General features: G+C 39.1%; 1 protein-coding gene across 7 annotated transcripts in view; it reads right to left on the bottom strand.

Annotated features, from left to right (window-relative positions):
* Nucleotides 1-22,538, bottom strand: part of atg5 (ATG5 autophagy related 5 homolog) — a 47,139-nt gene that overhangs the window by 9,005 nt on the left and 15,596 nt on the right. For all 7 annotated transcript variants that reach the window (XM_079836599.1, XM_079836600.1, XM_079836598.1 and 4 more), the window contains exon 7: nt 13,050-13,167. In XM_079836599.1, the coding sequence (XP_079692725.1) occupies nt 13,050-13,167 (118 nt within the window). The remainder of the gene's footprint in view (nt 1-13,049; nt 13,168-22,538) is intronic.

Below are 22,538 nucleotides of genomic sequence, written 5' to 3'. Positions count from 1 at the left end.
AAACTCAAAGAGAGGACTAAACAACAGTAGGCGGTTCTGTGTGTGTGTGTGTGTGTGTGTGTGTAAGGTGCGTCCCCACTCTCACTCTCAGAATGATGCGAGGGGAATTCAAACACAAACTCATATAGTAAACCATCACAACTAGCTTTCGTTTAGCCATTATGACAAACGCCCACAGATCAGATTTATCGAAGTGTTAGCTCACCCCAAAATGATGATCGTGGCATTAATTCCTCACCCATCAGATACAGATGAAGAGATCTCTGACCCCTCCATAGACAGCAGTTTAATGAACACTATCAAGGGCCAGAAAGACATGGTTAAAATAGTCATGTGACTCCAGTGGTTCAGCTTTAACGTGATGAAGCGGTGAGAATACTTTAGTGCGCAAACACACACACAAATAACCACTTTATTCAATGTTTTTCGGTCATCGATCGATCAGTCGAGTACTCGGGGGCGGGGCTTGTGCGGGGGGCGGGGCATCTCCGTCATGGAGATATGAAACTATTTTAAGACTGTCACGAAAATTAATGCTGACAAATACAAACATGAACATTTGACTAGAAAAAATAACTGCTATGTTTTTGAAAAAGAAACAGCTAAAAACAAAATGGCCGTCTCAAATAACCCAGTCAATAATGTTGGGCATTGAATTTGAAACTGTGAATACACACCTCGCTGAGGAGCTTTGCTAGCGGGACAATAAACTCGACCAAACGCACCCGATCTGAGATTAATCAGATATACACCAATTACAACTTACACCTGCACTAAAGGACACGAATGCGTGACCTTTGCTTTTACAGGCTATGGTTTGAAAGGCTAACTCACATTGTGAATGCGCTCTTCCCTTAGCAACAGCGCTAATACACGGCAACTAAAGCACAGATCATTTATAACGCCATTACAATCATGCTTTCATATTTATTAGAGCTTAGATCGGGCTCAAAAAATCAAGCCTGACCCTACCCGAGCCCGTGCAAATATGAATCCTGTTGCAACATTAAATGTCATACACGCAAGACTGTTTAGACTAGATTTATTTGGCCTGTTTTGGACAGATTATAACGTGTTTATTGTAAAAGAGCCTGCTGTCACATCAATAAAGCTTTTATTCGCAAATGTCTGCTCAGATGCTATAAATATAGTACCAGTCAAACATATTTTGCGTCATATTGAGGTTTCAATATTATAGCCTAATGGTAGGCTATTGTTTTTAAATTTAATATCAAAGTTTGTCAGAAATGATTCTGGAGTTTTGTTTTGTAGAAAGTGAATTGCTTTCTTTAACGTGAATTTCGTTTTGTATAAATTGTATCTTAATTTTAATTATTAATTTTTTTAGCATGAGACTTTCAAAAACAAAAAAATAGTACAAAAATGTTTTTTTTTTTTAAATGCTCTTCTTAGTAATTTTTGTCTTGTTTCTAGTCTAAATATTTAAACATTCTTAAATCAAGATGCATTTACTAGATAAGTACAATTTCAACTAAATAAGAAGATAATTTTTTTGCTCTCTCAGTCAGGTATGAAGCTCATTCATTATGCAGCTCATTATGCAGCTCATTATGCGGGCTATTATGCGGGCTATTATGTTCTTTTGTCCTCTCAGGTGATCTCCATCATTATTCATTAGATATCACGCCTCCTCGCATACGGGCTTTGTGAAGAAAAAAGTTAAACCAGTGTATTGTTTTATGTGAATGAGTAGACTCAATGATTCTCACATCAGTTTGAAGCAAAAAGGCAAATACACCCTGGAGTCAAAAGTCTTGTGAACAAATATCTATTTTTGTTTAAAAAAAATCATGCATAAACATTTTTCTCTCACAAATACAAGCATGTACATACATGTTGCTCAGATATTATGGAAGCCCAGTTAGTGATGAATACAGTATAATTACACTTTTGCCATTAATGTTTTTATAAGCAACTGAAATAAACACAAATGTAAGAGCATGTCAAAACTTCTAAAGGACCCCAAAACAGCTCAGACTCCAGAGGGTTAAAGTGAATTCGTGGTGTATAATTTGTATCTTAATTTTAATCAATGTTTCATCAGCCAATCGCCTGGATTTAATCAATAAGAAGCAAATATAGCAGACAATAATTGTGGCATGGAGACGCCGGAGCGATCACGATTGCTCTTGAACACGTCTCATAAATAAACCCAAACTCAGCCTCACACACGAGAAATATGAGTAGAGAAAGCTGGAAATATCCACTTTTAAACCAAACAATTAGAAACGCAAAGAGATAGGCTAGTTTAGCTTTTTTTTTTTTTTCAGTCGGCCGAAAGTTTACTTGATAAAGTTTTAAATATGGATATTTTTCTTCCACAAACTGGTCCATTTGCTTCAGAAGGCCTTTATTAACACCCCAGAGCCGCTGGAGCAGTTATATGACACACAGATGCACTTTTTATTCAAAAACAGAGCAACTATTACTGCTATTATAAAGCTTGGATTAGGCTGGACTTTTGTAATATAACTCAGATTTTATTCGTCTGAGAGAAGAATGTCACACACACCTCAGATGACTTGAGGGAGAGGAAATCATGGGCTAATCTTCATTTTTGGGTGAACTATCGCTTTAAAGCTGAACCACTGGAGTCACATGACTATTTTAACCATGTCTTTACTTCCTTTCTGGAGCTTGAAAGTGTTCATTAATCTGCTGTCTATGGAGGGGTCAGAGATCTCATCAGAAATCTCTTCATCTGTGTCTGAAGATGAACGAAGGTCTGACGGGTTTGAGACGACATGAGGAATTAATGACAGATGATTTACATTTGTGTGAACTAACACTTTAATGTACAGTAACAACGTAAAAAAATGTTAGGGCTTTCTACACTCAGAGTGTTGTGTGTGTACAAGGGTTGGGTAACGTTTACATTTTAACCGGTATCGGTACACAACGGTAACTTTTCTCTACTAGCTATTTCATTTAATTAATAAAAACAACCATATTATTTTTTTTTTTTATGTATGCATTTTCTGGTAATCATATGAAGACAAAATACATTAATTTCATTTATCTTTTAATTTAATTAAATGTTTTTTTGTCGAACAAAGTGCTGCACAACTGAGCTTTATACAGTTCAAATTAAAACATGAAGAAAAATTTATTTATTACTTAAAAAATTTTTGATAATTTATTATTATTACATTAGTGTTAGCATATTATTATATTGAGACGCATCTAAATTCTACTGTACAACAGTGATGTATTTGTCAAGTTAGCCGAACTTTTATTTTGACAGGTTGCCGTGAAGACCTTTGAGTTTCTGTGCGTTTATGGTAGTTTTTCTCAAATTAAACGGTAAAATGCTCATAAAGTGACTCGCAGTGGCTCTGGAGATGACGTTTGTGCGTTCATGTCTTCATATGAGACGGCAGAGATGGAAACATGCGACCGTCACTCGCGATTCTGAGTGAAAGAGTGTGTGTGTGTGTGTGTGTGTGTGTGTGTGTGTGTGTGTGTGTGTGTGTGTGTGTGTGTGTGTGAGAAAGGTGAACCACGCGTATACAGCATTCATTCGCACAGAGACACGGAGGATTCGTATTTTAATAGTCTTTTTGCGGTTTAATACTCACACACACTCGTCTATATCACCAGATGCGTTCTCAGGTACCGAAATTTGGTGCGGATTGATTTAATGTGAATCTGTACTCTGTAGTACCGACATAATTCAGCCGGTGCCCTTAAAAGTGCAGAGTTCGATACCCAACCCTAGTGTGCAACCTTTTCTCTGGTGATTCTGATCTTTTTCCTCGTGTAAATGTCATTCCTGAGTAACGGCAATGAATTCCATCTCTGCCATTGTTGGCATATTCATATGCACTGATATCCATAACTGGAGCCCAACAAACAATCAGTGCTCAGAAAACGGCATATGAATCACGATTAATATCCTCGAAGTGTGATTCCCAGACATGAGCTCATTTTGGCGGACATTTCAAAATTCAGAACCAAATCAAAACAGAAGCTGGAAATGTTTAAAAATGTTTTCCAAATAAGAGTTGCATTATCCTGAACTCAACACACAGAAGTGTGTGATCTAACACACAGACATGGGTTACATTAACCGTGTCACTGGATTACCAGAAGGATTACATCCTCATACACACACACACACACACACACACATAACTTTACAGAAGAATACCATACGATCGTGTAATAAGCTAGTCTCGCACTCCCTCATAATAACATCATAACGTCCACAGATATGAATTAAACACTAGATTGTTATGGATAACAGAGGACAGAGGGTGTGTGTGTGTGTGTGTGTGTGTGTGTGTGTGTTCTTTATAATCAGGCACGAACTCAACCACCTGTGCAAAACACAACCATCATCACTTTAAGCTCATCTTTTAGAGCAAATAGATGGTTTTTAATATTAATACATTATAAATGTTTTATTAGTGTTATCAGAAGGACACGTGATATTGCTAAAGTGACCCAAAATATCATTTTAGGAGAAGCTCGCTGAACTTTGAACATGTTCTGGGGCTTCTCCTTCTTTTTGGTACAATATTAATGTCACATGGCACACCAAAATGCATTATGGTCCAGAATCTTCACTGATGTCTGTTCTCCAGGAATGACATTAGAGAAATCACAATTTGGAGACTGAAGTCTTTCTGTCATAAAGTGTAAATAATCTCATCATTGAAAATATCGGTAACACTTTACAATAAGGTTGTATTAGTTAACATTAGTTAAGGCATTAGTTAACATGAACAACAGCTCTGTTCAGCATTAGTTAATCTTGTTAATGTTAGTTAATATACAGCTGTTCATGGTTTGTTCATGTTAGTTGAATTAACTAATGTTAGCAAGATTTTAATAATGCATTAGTAAATGTTGAAATTAACATTAGCAAAGATAAATAAATGCTTTATAAGTGCAGTTCATTATTAGTTCATGTTAACTAATGAACCTTATTGTAAAGTGTTACCAAAATATCAATACAATGGCCAGATTTTAAACACTTGTTTTTTCACATTGTCGTATTTTTGTTTTCAGAATGACATTTGGGGACTTTTGAGCTCAATAGTTCCTTAAAGATGAATTATTTTTAATGAATACTCACATTGAGTCATTTAAAGTTGTGTATTTAAAAATGTATATATTTTAATATTATGAATATCACCCGAATTGACACGCCACATCTCACAGCCTAAATGAAATCTGTACATCAGATCAGACCGCTCGATTCTGTGATCTCTTTATGAGCTTTGGATGAATAGACAGTCTCAGGTTTCTTCATTTGTGTTCAGAAGATGAAGGAAAGAGAGAGTAAATGATGACTGGGTGTGATTTTGGGGTGAACTAACACTTTCAGAATAATTCAAAACAAGAGCTAGGGCTATCACGTACGGTAACCAAAAGGTCTGATGATAATCCATTAACACATCCTGTGCATCTCACACCTCATATTCTATAATAAGTCTTATGATAAGTCTGCCAGAGTTAGTGTAATGTGTGAGTCACTGGGCCGTGTTTACCATGGTAAGCCGCTGAACTGGGACTGGGACTGGTGGGCGGGCCAGCTGGAGGTTTCCCCATTGACTCTGTGGGCTGAGATGAAGGCCTGATGGGCGGGGGCTTTCTCTGCTCTTCATTTATTTGAAGTAATACCACCACACACCCTCTTATTCACTATAAAACCTCTCACTATTCTGACCGACTTCTAAAGCAGAGGGAAATTTCACAGTACCGTGTATCGCCGTTTCGATATATAAAATCTTGATCTTATTGTGAAAAGCGTAGGAGAGGCCGCAGCTGTGGAGCATGTCTCCATCTTTAGCCCCCAAAATGGTAAAAATCTCTCATCAGATTCCACTGAGACGGTGCGGAGAGTCAGTCTGGCTAAAGCCCTGCTGCAAATCCTGTGCTTTGATTCGTGGGAATCCCCGTTGCGTAGCAAACATAAAAGGACTGTGCGTCATCGCTGCCATTAAAACAGCAAAGATGATCAAACAAGACCAGGCCATCATCTTCCAGGACATTTTCAAATTTACAACAACAAGGATCAGGCCAAATATTGCACATCTTTACACAGCAAACGCGGCACAGACACCAAATCTGAAGCAGTGCATTTACACAGAGCTTTTCCTCATACACACATTCACACAGAGCTTTTCCTCATACACACATTCACACAGAGCTTTTCCTCATACACACATTCACACAGAGCTTTTCCTCATACACACATTCACACAGAGCTTTTCCTCATACACACATTCACACAGAGCTTTTCCTCATACACACATTCACACAGAGCTTTTCCTCATACACACATTCACACAGAGCTTTTCCTCATACACACATTCACACAGAGCTTTTCCTCATACACACATTCACACAGGAATTGGAATGCTTTGAACTAAACAACAGTTTTAACAAAGTTATTCCTGCGGTCAGGGTTTCTCCAAGTCTATGTTCTATGTTCAATCAGCTTTGACATATTTAAATCTGCATATTTGTGATATTTTTACCTTTTTATAAAGGGCATTTTTCCCCTAATCTTATTAAATATAGGCTACGCTTCAGCTTTCAGTTTATATTCTTACATTTGATCTATAAATTGAATTAGAATAAGACACTGTAGGGCTGTTACCAATCAAATTAAATCATTTACACTGAAAAATTACACCTGCATTAAATAATGTTATGAGATCGTTTTAAATATTTGTTGAATATACAAATAAGAAATGTTGTAAAGATGAAACTAAACCACCAGTAGGTGGCGCTGTGACCGTCTGAATGAGCGAGTCTGAGTCGATTCGTTCAAACGGATGATTCATTCTGGAATGAGGCAGTCGTTTAAGAATAGTTCATTGAATCTTTGATTCAACCAATTCATTCAAACACTGAATCATTCAGTATCACACACTGATGCTGTGAGATGAGTTATGGTTCTTCAGTAACACACACTGATGCTGTGAGATGAGTTATGGTTCTTCAGTAACACACACTGATGCTGTGAGATGAGTTATGGTTCTTCAGTAACACACACTGATGCTGTGAGATGTGTTATGGTTCTTCAGTAACACACTGATGCTGTGAGATGAGTTATGGTTCTTCAGTAACACACACTGATGCTGTGAGATGTGTTATGGTTCTTCAGTAACACACACTGATGCTGTGAGATGAGTTATGGTTCTTCACTAACACACACTGATGCTGTGAGATGTGTTATGGTTCTTCAGTAACACACACTGATGCTGTGAGATGAGTTATGGTTCTTCAGTAACACACACTGATGCTGTGAGATGAGTTATGGTTCTTCAGTAACACACACTGATGCTGTGAGATGAGTTATGGTTCTTCAGTAACACACACTGATGCTGTGAGATGAGTTATGGTTCTTCAGTAACACACACTGATGCTGTGAGATGAGTTATGGTTCTTCAGTAACACACACTGATGCTGTGAGATGTGTTATGGTTCTGCAGTAACACACACTGATGCTGTGAGATGAGTTATGGTTCTTCACTAACACACACTGATGCTGTGAGATGAGTTATGGTTCTTCAGTAACACACACTGATGCTGTGAGATGAGTTATGGTTCTTCAGTAACACACACTGATGCTGTGAGATGTGTTATGGTTCTTCAGTAACACACACTGATGCTGTGAGATGAGTTATGGTTCTTCAGTAACACACACTGATGCTGTGAGATGTGTTATGGTTCTTCAGTAACACACACTGATGCTGTGAGATGTGTTATGGTTCTTCACTAACACACACTGATGCTGTGAGATGTGTTATGGTTCTTCAGTAACACACACTGATGCTGTGAGATGAGTTATGGTTCTTCAGTAACACACACTGATGCTGTGAGATGAGTTATGGTTCTTCAGTAACACACACTGATGCTGTGAGATGAGTTATGGTTCTTCAGTAACACACACTGATGCTGTGAGATGAGTTATGGTTCTTCAGTAACACACACTGATGCTGTGAGATGAGTTATGGTTCTTCAGTAACACACACTGATGCTGTGAGATGTGTTATGGTTCTTCAGTAACACACTGATGCTGTGAGATGAGTTATGGTTCTTCACTAACACACTGATGCTGTGAGATGTGTTATGGTTCTTCAGTAACACACTGATGCTGTGAGATGTGTTATGGTTCTTCAGTAACACACACTGATGCTGTGAGATGAGTTATGGTTCTTCAGTAACACACACTGATGCTGTGAGATGAGTTATGGTTCTTCAGTAACACACACTGATGCTGTGAGATGAGTTATGGTTCTTCAGTAACACACACTGATGCTGTGAGATGAGTTATGGTTCTTCAGTAACACACACTGATGCTGTGAGATGAGTTATGGTTCTTCAGTAACACACACTGATGCTGTGAGATGTGTTATGGTTCTGCAGTAACACACACTGATGCTGTGAGATGAGTTATGGTTCTTCACTAACACACACTGATGCTGTGAGATGAGTTATGGTTCTTCAGTAACACACACTGATGCTGTGAGATGAGTTATGGTTCTTCAGTAACACACACTGATGCTGTGAGATGTGTTATGGTTCTTCAGTAACACACACTGATGCTGTGAGATGAGTTATGGTTCTTCAGTAACACACACTGATGCTGTGAGATGAGTTATGGTTCTTCAGTAACACACACTGATGCTGTGAGATGAGTTATGGTTCTTCAGTAACACACACTGATGCTGTGAGATGAGTTATGGTTCTTCAGTAACACACACTGATGCTGTGAGATGAGTTATGGTTCTTCAGTAACACACACTGATGCTGTGAGATGTGTTATGGTTCTTCAGTAACACACTGATGCTGTGAGATGAGTTATGGTTCTTCACTAACACACACTGATGCTGTGAGATGTGTTATGGTTCTTCAGTAACACACTGATGCTGTGAGATGTGTTATGGTTCTTCAGTAACACACACTGATGCTGTGAGATGTGTTATGGTTCTTCAGTAACACACACTGATGCTGTGAGATGTGTTATGGTTCTTCAGTAACACACTGATGCTGTGAGATGAGTTATGGTTCTTCAGTAACACACACTGATGCTGTGAGATGAGTTATGGTTCTTCAGTAACACACACTGATGCTGTGAGATGAGTTATGGTTCTTCAGTAACACACACTGATGCTGTGAGACGAGTTATGGTTCTTCAGTAACACACACTGATGCTGTGAGATGTGTTATGGTTCTTCCCTAACACACACTGATGCTGTGAGATGTGTTATGGTTCTTCAGTAACACACACTGATGCTGTGAGACGAGTTATGGTTCTTCAGTAACACACACTGATGCTGTGAGACGGGTTATGGTTCTTCAGTAACACACACTGATGCTGTGAGATGAGTTATGGTTCTTCAGTAACACACACTGATGCTGTGAGATGTGTTATGGTTCTTCAGTAACACACACTGATGCTGTGAGATGAGTTATGGTTCTTCAGTAACACACACTGATGCTGTGAGATGTGTTATGGTTCTTCACTAACACACACTGATGCTGTGAGATGTGTTATGGTTCTTCAGTAACACACACTGATGCTGTGAGATGAGTTATGGTTCTTCAGTAACACACACTGATGCTGTGAGATGTGTTATGGTTCTTCAGTAACACACACTGATGCTGTGAGATGAGTTATGGTTCTTCAGTAACACACACTGATGCTGTGAGATGTGTTATGGTTCTTCAGTAACACACACTGATGCTGTGAGATGAGTTATGGTTCTTCAGTAACACACACTGATGCTGTGAGATGAGTTATGGTTCTTCAGTAACACACACTGATGCTGTGAGATGAGTTATGGTTCTTCAGTAACACACACTGATGCTGTGAGATGTGTTATGGTTCTTCAGTAACACACACTGATGCTGTGAGATGAGTTATGGTTCTTCAGTAACACACACTGATGCTGTGAGATGAGTTATGGTTCTTCAGTAACACACACTGATGCTGTGAGATGAGTTATGGTTCTTCAGTAACACACACTGATGCTGTGAGATGAGTTATGGTTCTTCAGTAACACACACTGATGCTGTGAGACGGGTTATGGTTCTTCAGTAACACACACTGATGCTGTGAGACGGGTTATGGTTCTTCAGTAACACACACTGATGCTGTGAGATGTGTTATGGTTCTTCAGTAACACACACTGATGCTGTGAGATGAGTTATGGTTCTTCAGTAACACACACTGATGCTGTGAGACGGGTTATGGTTCTTCACTAACACACACTGATGCTGTGAGACGAGTTATGGTTCTTCAGTAACACACACTGATGCTGTGAGATGTGTTATGGTTCTTCAGTAACACACACTGATGCTGTGAGATGAGTTATGGTTCTTCACTAACACACACTGATGCTGTGAGATGTGTTATGGTTCTGCAGTAACACACACTGATGTAGTGAGATGAGTTATGGTTCTTCAGTAACACACACTGATGCTGTGAGATGTGTTATGGTTCTTCAGTAACACACACTGATGCTGTGAGATGAGTTATGGTTCTTCACTAACACACACTGATGCTGTGAGATGAGTTATGGTTCTTCACTAACACACACTGATGCTGTGAGATGTGTTATGGTTCTTCAGTAACACACACTGATGCTGTGAGATGTGTTATGGTTCTTCACTAACACACACTGATGCTGTGAGATGTGTTATGGTTCTTCAGTAACACACACTGATGCTGTGAGATGAGTTATGGTTCTTCACTAACACACACTGATGCTGTGAGATGTGTTATGGTTCTTCAGTAACACACACTGATGCTGTGAGATGAGTTATGGTTCTTCAGTAACACACACTGATGCTGTGAGATGAGTTATGGTTCTTCACTAACACACACTGATGCTGTGAGATGAGTTATGGTTCTTCACTAACACACACTGATGCTGTGAGATGAGTTATGGTTCTTCAGTAACACACACTGATGCTGTGAGATGAGTTATGGTTCTTCAGTAACACACACTGATGCTGTGAGATGAGTTATGGTTCTTCACTAACACACACTGATGCTGTGAGATGAGTTATGGTTCTTCACTAACACACACTGATGCTGTGAGATGAGTTATGGTTCTTCAGTAACACACACTGATGCTGTGAGATGTGTTATGGTTCTTCACTAACACACACTGATGCTGTGAGATGTGTTATGGTTCTTCAGTAACACACTGATGCTGTGAGATGAGTTATGGTTCTTCAGTAACACACACTGATGCTGTGAGATGTGTTATGGTTCTTCAGTAACACACACTGATGCTGTGAGATGAGTTATGGTTCTTCACTAACACACACTGATGCTGTGAGATGTGTTATGGTTCTGCAGTAACACACACTGATGCTGTGAGATGAGTTATGGTTCTTCAGTAACACACACTGATGCTGTGAGATGTGTTATGGTTCTTCACTAACACACACTGATGCTGTGAGATGTGTTATGGTTCTTCAGTAACACACTGATGCTGTGAGATGAGTTATGGTTCTTCAGTAACACACACTGATGCTGTGAGATGAGTTATGGTTCTTCACTAACACACACTGATGCTGTGAGATGTGTTATGGTTCTGCAGTAACACACACTGATGCTGTGAGATGTGTTATGGTTCTTCAGTGATCTTTGTTTGGAACTATTTTCGCTGCTGAAATAGAACTAAAATGTAAGTTAAGTTTTTTTTTTCATAATTAGGATGCCATATTGACCATATCATTGTGTTAGATGGACAATAGTCACACATGACAATAAAACAAACTTAAATCTTGTTTGAGATTACAAAAAAAGGCTGGTCCAGTGGTGAGCGATCTAGCTTTAATAACACGATCGCTTAGGGTGGGAAATATGAACAAAATCTTACAAGCAAACCACAGCAATAAGCGACTGCTTAATATAAGAAAACGTTCTCAAGTAGTTAAAGCTGCACTATGTAAGATTCTTTCTGTAAATATCCAAACTCCACTAGGCCAGAGTTATATATTTTGTTCAGAGTACTTACAATAACCCAAATGTTTCCAACTATTTGTATAAAAAAGGTGAGATGCTCTTTTACCCGAGGAATTGTGAGGGCGTGGCCTGTCGATGACATCATATCTGCTGTGTAAAGACGCCTTAAGCGGCGACAAGAGATAAGAGTCATTGAATCATTCATTCAAGAGATTCGTTCAAAAACACAGACCAAAGTATTTATGAATCATTCATTCAAACTGATTTTTTTTTTTTAAATAACTAAATAAGTAGCATTTAAAAAGGTGCTATATAAAATAAAGTTTATTATTATTTTTAAATAGCTATCAGCAATTAATCATTTGTCAGAAGCGCTAGTCAAATTCATGTTATTTTGTTTCGTTTTCTGTTCAAAATCATGGGAGAATCGTGATCTCTGTTTGAAACAAAAAAGAAATAGTGATTCTCAATTTACCCAGAATCCACCCCCCCCGCCCCCCTTCCCAGAAGGCCATTGTGTAATGCACACACGGTTTAAAATCACATTAACGTGCACACAGGAATCTTTAAGTGGAATCATAAAGAGTATGACACCTTAACCGCAAGTCTCCAGCGGCTGCAGAACTGAGTCCAGCTCTAATATTGTGTCAGAAAAGGCATTTCCAGGCTGAGTAAGTGCGGATGCATTTCCCTGTAATCCCAACACTTCGCTCTGTGTTACCAAAGCAAAGCCTCATCTCTGGACGAGGCAGAGCAATAACAGCACAACCTGCCACTTTCTCTTCAAACCAAACCCCGGCCGGCAGACAAAGCACGAGCTGTTGAATCGGCCCAGATGTGCTCCGTCATGCAGGCCTTTGTCACGGCTATTGTCTGCTTATCTACTTCCTGTCAGGAGAAACCCACACTGCCGCTGTTTTGGCTGAGGATTTCATTCATGCAACCCTGATTCATCTTTTCTCTTTCTGTTCCCTTTTCTCATCTGCTCAGTCGATCTCCAGATGTAGATGTGTGCTAATCTGTGATTCCGCCCTCCTGTGAGAGAAGTGTGTGTGTGTGTGTGTGTGTGTGTGTGTGCACCGCTCACCTTCCACACACACGAGGGCAGGAAGCAGCTCCTTCAGCAGATCTCCCAGTGTGAGCGAATGACCCTCGCCGGACACCGGCCGGAAGAGCTTCTGGATGAACGGCCGGTCACTCGTCGTCTAAAATGGGACAGATATGGAAATGGTTAGACTGGTTAGGGACAGATATGGAAATGGTTAGACTGGTTAGGGACAGATATGGAAATGGTTAGACTGGTTAAGGCAGAACTATCACAGTGTAGAAGCGCTCAGAATAGGCTGAATCAGAAGCGTGTCATTGGGGACAAATGTGGGAAAATCCTTGTTTTTTTAGAGCGCTACTTGGCTACTTTTCCTAAGTTTTCCACCTGAACACACACACAAAATTTGGACTTGATTCAAGAATGTTGAGTGGTTGAAAACAAAGAACTCCTTAACTGGTCCTCCAGTGGTGAATGGGAGAGAGCATTTTGTTTTTTATTTTTCCAATAAAAATCAATAAATCTACAGAATGCAGATCATATATACACATAAATGAAAGGGTGAGACTATACAACATTCTCAATGTGGCCCACACACACACACACACACACACACACACACACACACACACACACACACACACACACTCACACACACTCACACACACACACGGGGGTGAAATGTGAGGACATTCCATAGGCGTAATGGTTTTTATACCGTACAAACCGTATTTTCTATCCCCTTACACTGCCCCTAAACCTACCCATCACACACACACACACACAGACACACACACACACACACACACACACACACACACACACACTGCCCCTAAACCTACCCATCACACACACACACACACACACACACACACACACACACACACACTGCCCCTAAACCTACCCATCACACACACACACACACACACACTGCCCCTAAACCTACCCATCACACACACACACACTGCCCCTAAACCTACCCATCACACACACACACACACACACACACACACACACACACACACACACACACACACACACACACACACACTGCCCCTAAACCTACCCATCACACACACACACACACACACACTGCCCCTAAACCTACCCATCACACACACACTGCCCCTGCCCCTAAACCTCATTCTGTGATTTATAAGCATTTTGAAAAGTGAGGACATGGGGAACGTCCTCATATTTCACCCTCTTTTTGTAATACCCATGTCATTATACACATTTGTGTCCTGATATTTCACAAAAACATGCCCACACACACACACACACACACACACACACACAAACACACACAGACCATGATTTTTTTGGTGGGGTTTGTTTTTAATTTTGTCAAATAAAAACCGTCACTCACACATAGACAAACAAAGAATTTATTTTATTTGTTTATTCTTACATGTTTAGTCCCATTTAATTTGAGTTATTGAAATGTGATATTTTTTTTGTTAGAAATAAATGATTATTCTTTTCCGTATAGCATGGTCAGACTTTTCTGTAAGCATATTTTGGCATCTTTGTTTTTTTTTTTTTTTTCTACAACTGTAACATGATCAAATCTAAAGCTTAAGAGCTTTAAAGCGATAGTTCACCCAAAAATGAAGATTAGCCCATGATTTCCTCTCCCTCAACTCATCTGAGCTGTGTGTGACATTCTTCTCTCAGACGAATAAAATCTGAGTTATATTACAAAAGTCCAGCCTAATCCAAGCTTTAGAATAGCAGTAATAGTTGCTCTGTTTTTGAAGTTCATAAAAAGTGTGTCATATAACTGCTCCAGCGGCTCTGCGGTGTTAATAAAGGAAGCGAATCGACGCGTTTGTGGAAGAAAAATATCCATATTTAAAACTTTATCAAATAAACTATTATTACAGCAGCTCTTGACGTTAGCAACACAATTCATTAGTTAATATGTTGTCGGTTAGCGGCGGTTTAAAGCACACTAGTCAGGTGTAAAGCTGTGAATAGCGGAACGAGATATTGAGGGATTAACAGCCGGTAGCCAGAGCATAGTCTTTCCTCTGGCCTTGAGCGAGCAGGCAAGGTGTCGGATGCTGGACAGGATCCAGTTTTCACACACGACTTGCATGTGGTCAGTGACAGAGAATATCATCCTGTAAGATCTGGACCTGTGGTGACAAACAGAGGCCCGGCAAACAATAGGAGTCGATCTCTGTGCTGTGAAAAGGAAACTGGCTCAGGTAGAGCAGCTGACACCAAACCCTCGGGTGTCTCAGGATGGCATGGCCTCGATCGGGTTACCAGAAAAACTGACTCACCCGGAGCCGGAGAAGAGAGAGTGTGAGAAGTGACAGCTACTTCGATGCATTTTTAAACGGCCGCATTAATTATTGAGCTCTGCATTATCCGAAAGGCTCCTGATGCCGATGAGAAGTGTGATACTCTGGGGGCCGACACTTTCTTTTCAACTCCCCTGACACCCAACCTGGCAGAGCAGCACATGAACCACACAGCAGACATCATTAGCCTTTCACCGGAGAAAAGACACGCTCTCAGGTCTCCGTGCATGATCACAGGCCGGCTTCAGCATATGAGGAAGAATCACAGCCTGGGCTTAACCCAGGTCAAAGAGTCAAAACCGTTAAGTTGGAAAACTTGAAGGGTTAGTTCACCCAAAACTGTAAATTGTGTCATTAATGACTGAGCCTCATGTGGTTGGACACCCCTCTGTTCATCTTCAGACACAAATGAAGATATTTTAGTGTAAAGCTGATGCTGAGAAAGGCTTCAGATAGGCCTCCATTGGCATTCAGTACATTTACACTCACAAGACCCATAAAAGGCACTAAAAACGTCGCTACAAAGTCCATCTCCGGGAAAAAGGGCATTTGGGGGGTAAAATATGTGTTATTTTGGCAGGGCTGGCAGCTAAAAATCGCATTCTTGGGTCTGTATATCCCATAATTGGGGTCGCTTCAACCCGTGGACATGGCAACACGAGTTCTGTTGACATTTGATAACTAACGTTATGCGTCGCTCCGTTGCTCTGATTGGTTGTAGGTCTATCCAATTGAGGTCTTTCCTGGTTGGGTTGAAACACACCCCATAATCACAGCCCAACGGAGCAGAATCAGACTCATATTCTCACTAGAATTGAGTATGACGACGTCAGGCTTGTAAATATAATTTATTCTGAAGCAATATTCTCACCAGTGTTCAATCAGCTTTGGCATATTTAAATCTGCATATTTGTTATATTTTTACCTTTTATAAAGGGTATTTTCCCCTAATCTTATTAAATATAGGCTACGCTACAGCTTTCAGTTTATATTCTTACATTTGATCTATAAATTAAATTAGAATAAGACACTGTAGGGCTGTTACCAATCAAATTAAATCATTTACACTGAAAAATTACAACTGCATTAAATAATGTTATGAGATTGTTTTAAATATCTTTTTAAATATACAAATAAGAAATGTCGGAAAGAATGTTTTAACATGAAACTAAACCACCAGTAGGTGGCGCTGTGACCGTCTGAATGAGCGAGTCATTGACAAGGTTTCTGCAGGTTTCACCAAATCAAATTTAAGACTTTTTAAGACATTTTTAAGACCATTATGAATGAAATTTAAGACCTATAAAAGGAAATGCAGTCACAAAATTACTTGCAAAGTAAATTTATTGAACAATTCGATAAACTTGTATCGATAAACTTTTGTATCGATAAAATTGCACTTCCCCATAGCTCAATCCAACTAGGATATTTTTTTGGTGATTTTTGAGATCAAAATGGCTGAATTTGTGGTGGTACTTTCAAGAAATTTGCAATAGTCACACATGACAATAGAATAAAAAAATGCATAAATCTTGTTTATTTTGGTATCTTGCCATTATTTTGTTTTCATAACTTAATAGGAACTCGTTTTTATAATGACGAAAATATGCAGGATCTCAAAAAATGCATTGTTGATTTTTTGTTGTATTTAGTAATCGCGGAAATGCGAAAAACTGAAGGACTATTATCTGAAGAATAAAATTTTTATGTGTCTGTGGTACAATCCGAAAGAGACTCCAATAACACCGAAGCTGATTGGCTGCAATAAAGATGCTGCTGGTCTCATTTGTAGTCGTAATACAGTAAATTATATTTGGACTAGCGAAAGAAAGAACTACAACACCCAGAATTAAAAAACATTCCAAAGCGCTGCGGGAGCATCTCAATGAGCTTTAGAGCTAGCGTTACATGGACGGAGGAAAATTAAGACCTGTTTAAAATGATTTAAGACCTAGAACTCAATACTTCTGCGAATTTAAGACCTTTTGAGGCCTAAAATTTTGATTTTGAAATTCTAGACTTTTTTAGACCCTGCGGAAACCCTGCATTGAGTCGATTCGTTCAAACGGATGATTCGTTCAGGAATGAGGCAGTCGTTTATGAATAGTTCATTGAATCTTTGATTCAACCGATTCATTCAAACACTGAATCATTCACTAACACACACTGATGCTGTGAGATGCGGTTCTGCTGTGATCTTTGTTTGGAACTATTTTCGCTGCTGAAATAGAACAAAAACACTCAATATTTTGCGTCTACTTTATAATTATAAGCAGTGTCACGTTTTCAACCGTGATGGTTTTCAGGAAAACAGCACTCTTGGTAATGTGATGTTGCAACTGTATCATGTGTTATAAATATAAATAAACTCCACATTTCTACATGCTTACTGCAGTGTGAATATTAAACATATAACATTATATATTATTATCCACTATCGATCGCCACTTACACTAATGAATGCAGAACCATTCTTGCATTTTGGTGATTCTCTAGTTATTTTTTGTTATTGACGTTTTAATCAGCTTTTCCGGTCGGGCAAGTACAATTCTCTTTCACTTGCCCCTTCAAAAAATCCACTTAAAGGGATAGTTCACCCAAAAATATCCAAGCAGAGAGAGCAACTATTGACTACCATAGTAGGGAAAAATATACTATATACAAATATTCTTCTAAATATCATCTTTTGTTTTCAGCAGAACAAAGAAACTCATACAGGTTTGGAACAACTTGTGGGTGAGTAAATGATGACAAAATTTTCATTTTTGGGTGAAATATCCCTTTAAGCCGACAAGCGTTAATGTGCAATAGAGAAAAGACCAGCGCAACTTCACTTTCAATCTGGCTTTTAAAAAGGGGGTTTCTGCAGGTTTCATCAAGTCAAATTTAATACTTTTTAAGACCATTATTAATTAAATTTAAGACCTATATCACCCAATAAAAAACATTTATTAATAGATTTTTTAAAGAACCGAATAGATCAAAATGACTTAGTGGTGGTAAATTTCCCCGCTTAGAGTGGGAAATATGATCAAAGTCTTACAAGTAAACCACAAAAATAAGCCATTATTTAATACCAGTTCTCAAGTAATCAATGAAACAGTCAGTAATACAATAAGAACAAATGACACTACTGCCCTACAAAGGCTAAAGGCCTGTAGTTACGGTATTCTGCCTTTACTTTCCAGTCCATTACAGTTTGCGGTGTAGTCAGACATCGGTCACTGAGTAAAACAGATAGTTGTGATAGTGGTTGTTTTTACTAAAAGTGTTTACGGATGACATCAAGGTCAAGGGAAAAAATGAGATCGCAATTTACTTCATTTAGCAGCCTATAGCATAAATAGTCTAGTCGCCTATCCTCTATACTCTTTCCTTTCAAGATTTGGAGAAAGTTATTCATGTTATTCCATCACGGCTGGACTGTTGTTATTCTTTATACCATGGTCTTCCTCAATCTTCGTTGGCACGTTTGCAGATGGTTCAGAATGCAGCAGCTAGACTGTAAACGTGATTATATCACTCCAGTCTCTTCACTGGCTTCCTGTTTATTTTACAATTCAATTCAAAATTCTGCTGATTGTTTTAAAAGCTCTTAACGGACAAGCCCCATCTTACATCTCCGATCTTGTTCATTTGAATTCAGCTTTCAGATCAGCCATTAAAGCTCTTATATGTCCCACGGTCACGACTTAAAACCAAAGGTGATAGAGCCTTTGCAGTTGCGGCTCCATGATTATGGAATCAGTTGCCACCCGATGTTAAAAGTGCTCCTTCTGTTTCTGTTTTTAAATCTAGACTTAAAGGGTTAGTTCACCCAAAACTGTAAATTGTGTCATTAATGACTGAGCCTCATGTGGTTGGACACCCGTCAGACCTCCGTTCATCTTCAGACACAAATGAAGATATTTTAGTGTAAAGCTGATGCTCTGAAAGGCCTCCATTGGCTCAACTTTACACTCTCAAGACCCTTAAAAGACACTAAAGACTAAAGTTACAAAGTCCATCTCACTACAGCGGCTCTACAATAACTTTATGAAGACGAGAATAGTTTCTGTGCGCAAAAAAACCCTAAATAACGACTTATATAGAGATGACGATTTCAAAACACGGCCTCATGAAGCTTCGAAGCGTTATGAGTCAGTGAGTCGATTCAGCGGTTCAGAGCGTTATGAATCAGTGAGTCGATTCAGCGGTTCAGAGCGTTATGAATCAGTGAGTCGATTCAGCGGTTCAGAGCGTTATGAATCAGTGAGTCGATTCAGCGGTTCAGAGCGTTATGAGTCAGTGAGTCGATTCAGCGGTTTAGAGCGTTATGAATCAGTGAGTCGATTCAGCGGTTCAGAGCGTTATGAATCAGTGAGTCGAATCAGCGGTTTAGAGCGTTATGAATCAGTGAGTCGAATCAGCGGTTCAGAGCGTTATGAATCAGTGAGTCGAATCAGCGGTTTAGAGCGTTATGAATCAGTGAGTCGAATCAGCGGTTCAGAGCGTTATGAATCAGTGAGTCGAATCAGCGGTTTGACACGCGATCCGAATCATCATTCGGCTCACTGACTCATAACGCTCTGTACCGCTGAATCGACTCACTGATTCATAACGCTCTAAACCGCTGAATCGACTCACTGATTCATAACGCTCTGAACCGCTGAATCGACTCACTGATTCATAACGCTCTGTACCGCTGAATCGACTCACTGATTCATAACGCTCTGAACCGCTGAATCGACTCGCTGATTCATAACGCTCTGAACCGCTGAATCGACTCACTGATTCATAACGCTCTGAACCGCTGAATCGACTCACTGATTCATAACGCTCTGAACCGCTGAATCGACTCGCTGATTCATAACGCTCTGAACCGCTGAATCGACTCACTGACTCATAACGCTCTGAACCACTGAATCGACTCACTGATTCATAACGCTTCGAAGCTTCATGAGGCCGTGTTTTGAAATCGTCAAAACAAGCCCAATCGCGTCTCCACACTCTCTAGCGCAGCAGCTGAAGCTCCTCCAGGTCCTAGTGCCCGCCCGCTAGAGTTTTATGTATATGCAGAGGCGGCACTGTTGTTATGGTAATAAAAAGTAGAATACACACATAAATTGAAATTACTTCTTTTTCTGAATAAATAAAGCAGTAATGATGTCAAATCACAAGCATGGTACTTGTAAATTAAATACTTTTATATACAGTTTATTAATCTGTAATAACATTTTATGAAATGGATGATGAAAAATAATCCAAGGAGCACTAAAATAATCGTATATTTGTTTTATTTGAAGCTAAAGACAGCTTCAACTGATGCCATGTCATCCCCACTTCATGTGCACAAACATTAAATCCAAAAATAAAATGGGGGGGGTCACTGACTTTATTATTGTTATTTTTAGAGAAAATATACTCTTATTTTAAAAATAACTATTAACATTTATTTATTTTTTAACAAGGATCCTTTTAGTAAGGAGACCTCAGAAATCTGAAACCAGAATGGAAAAAAATGCTCAAAATGGTGGTTTCCAAACAATGGGAAAAAAAATAAACATATATCGGCATCGGCCAAAATGAGTTGAAAAATATCGGATATCAGCAAAAATTCAATATCGTGCATCCCTACTTCTTATAAACTTACATTTCATTTAACAACTTAAAATATAATCTGCAAGCACAATAAACTCCAGTAACGTGTATTTACATCTCTGCACAGAAAGGGTTTTGCAGGTTTGGATCAAATGTTATGTAATAATAGTCATAATGAGCATATTTCCAGGACGTGATCAGACTTGCGTCGCCAATCCTCGGCAAACTTCGACCGGTTTGAACCGGATCATTCGGTTCGGTTTTAGTCGGACGTGCTACTTTGGCTTTTGCGTCATTCATTTTCAATCATCAATGTCTTCAGCACCTTCAAAGCATGAGAACACACCAGTTTTGCTAAATATATTCCAAACTATTCCGTTTTATTCATGATTTGTTGATCAGGTGGTGATAGTTGGCATGTTTCCTCAGGTGAATACTGGCTATAACACAACATAATAGAAATAAAAGTTCGACTTTTTCCATGAATCAGTTCTTTCAAACGTTTCACTGAACCAGTTCCAAAAAAACCCTCTCAATCCGCCTCATTCCTGTGGGTGTAACTTCCGTTAAACTGGAAACAATCAGTGAAAGACTCAATAATACCTTCATTTAGAACGGCTACAATGGCATTATTCTACTCAGCCTTCAACTATCGATCATTAAAGGGACGTCTAAAAGTGTAAAAGCGTCAACAAGGCACTTCCAACACACCATTAATATCCCAAAAGCGTGATTCCTTCCACAGTAATGACGGACAGCTGAAATATCACTGTATAATATCTGTATTATGAACATGTGTTGACTTAATCAAAAATATTAATTCATGGTGTGATCCCATTTCAAAGTGATTATAAATTGTATTTACCGGTGAAAACAAACCTGGAAAAGCAACAGATTCTTGGGAATTATTAATGGGATATATCATATGCAGTATATGTTGTGATTTTCATACAGTTATAGCGAAATACAGAGGGGGAAAGATATTCTAAACCATAGATATTCTTGTTATAACACATCATTTACTCATAACGCACGTTAAAATACCAACACCTTATTATATCTCATGATGAAAGGAAATTGACAGCTCATTCAGTCCAACTGGCAGATAAGCTTTATCGCTCATGATTGGTTGATGATTAGAAATGACTCTTTCAGTGTTTTTGAATGGAATTCCCCAAAGCGGAAGTGCCACCCATAATTCATAACGCATAATTCGGCTGGTCAGGAATGAGCTGGATAGGGAAGCGGAGTCTTTAACTCAGCCCTACTGTGATCTGAGAGGTTTCTGACTGATGGTTTCTGCCCACATTATATCTGCAGGAAAAACAGGGCTGGCCGACATGGACAAAATATAATCATGATATTTATATGATATCAATATTCATCGCAATATTAATTTGCCATTAATGGAGAAGGAAATGCTTTCATTATATCAGTTAGACTTTGAGAATGAATGTAAACCTGTTTGTTCACAGTTAAAATAGCCAACTTTTAATTTAAGGCCCCATGAAATCCATTTTATTTTCCCCTAAATTATCTTTTAGAGGGGGGGGGCAGAACCGATTCAGCGGATCAGAGCGTTATGTCAAACCGCCAAACTGCTGAAATTTGGTGATCCAAACCGCTGAATCGACTCACT

This window comes from Gobio gobio, assembly GCF_949357685.1.
Source record: "Gobio gobio genome assembly, chromosome: 15".
Lineage (NCBI taxonomy): Eukaryota > Metazoa > Chordata > Actinopteri > Cypriniformes > Gobionidae > Gobio > Gobio gobio.
This window is presented reverse-complemented; position numbering and strand designations above follow the sequence as displayed.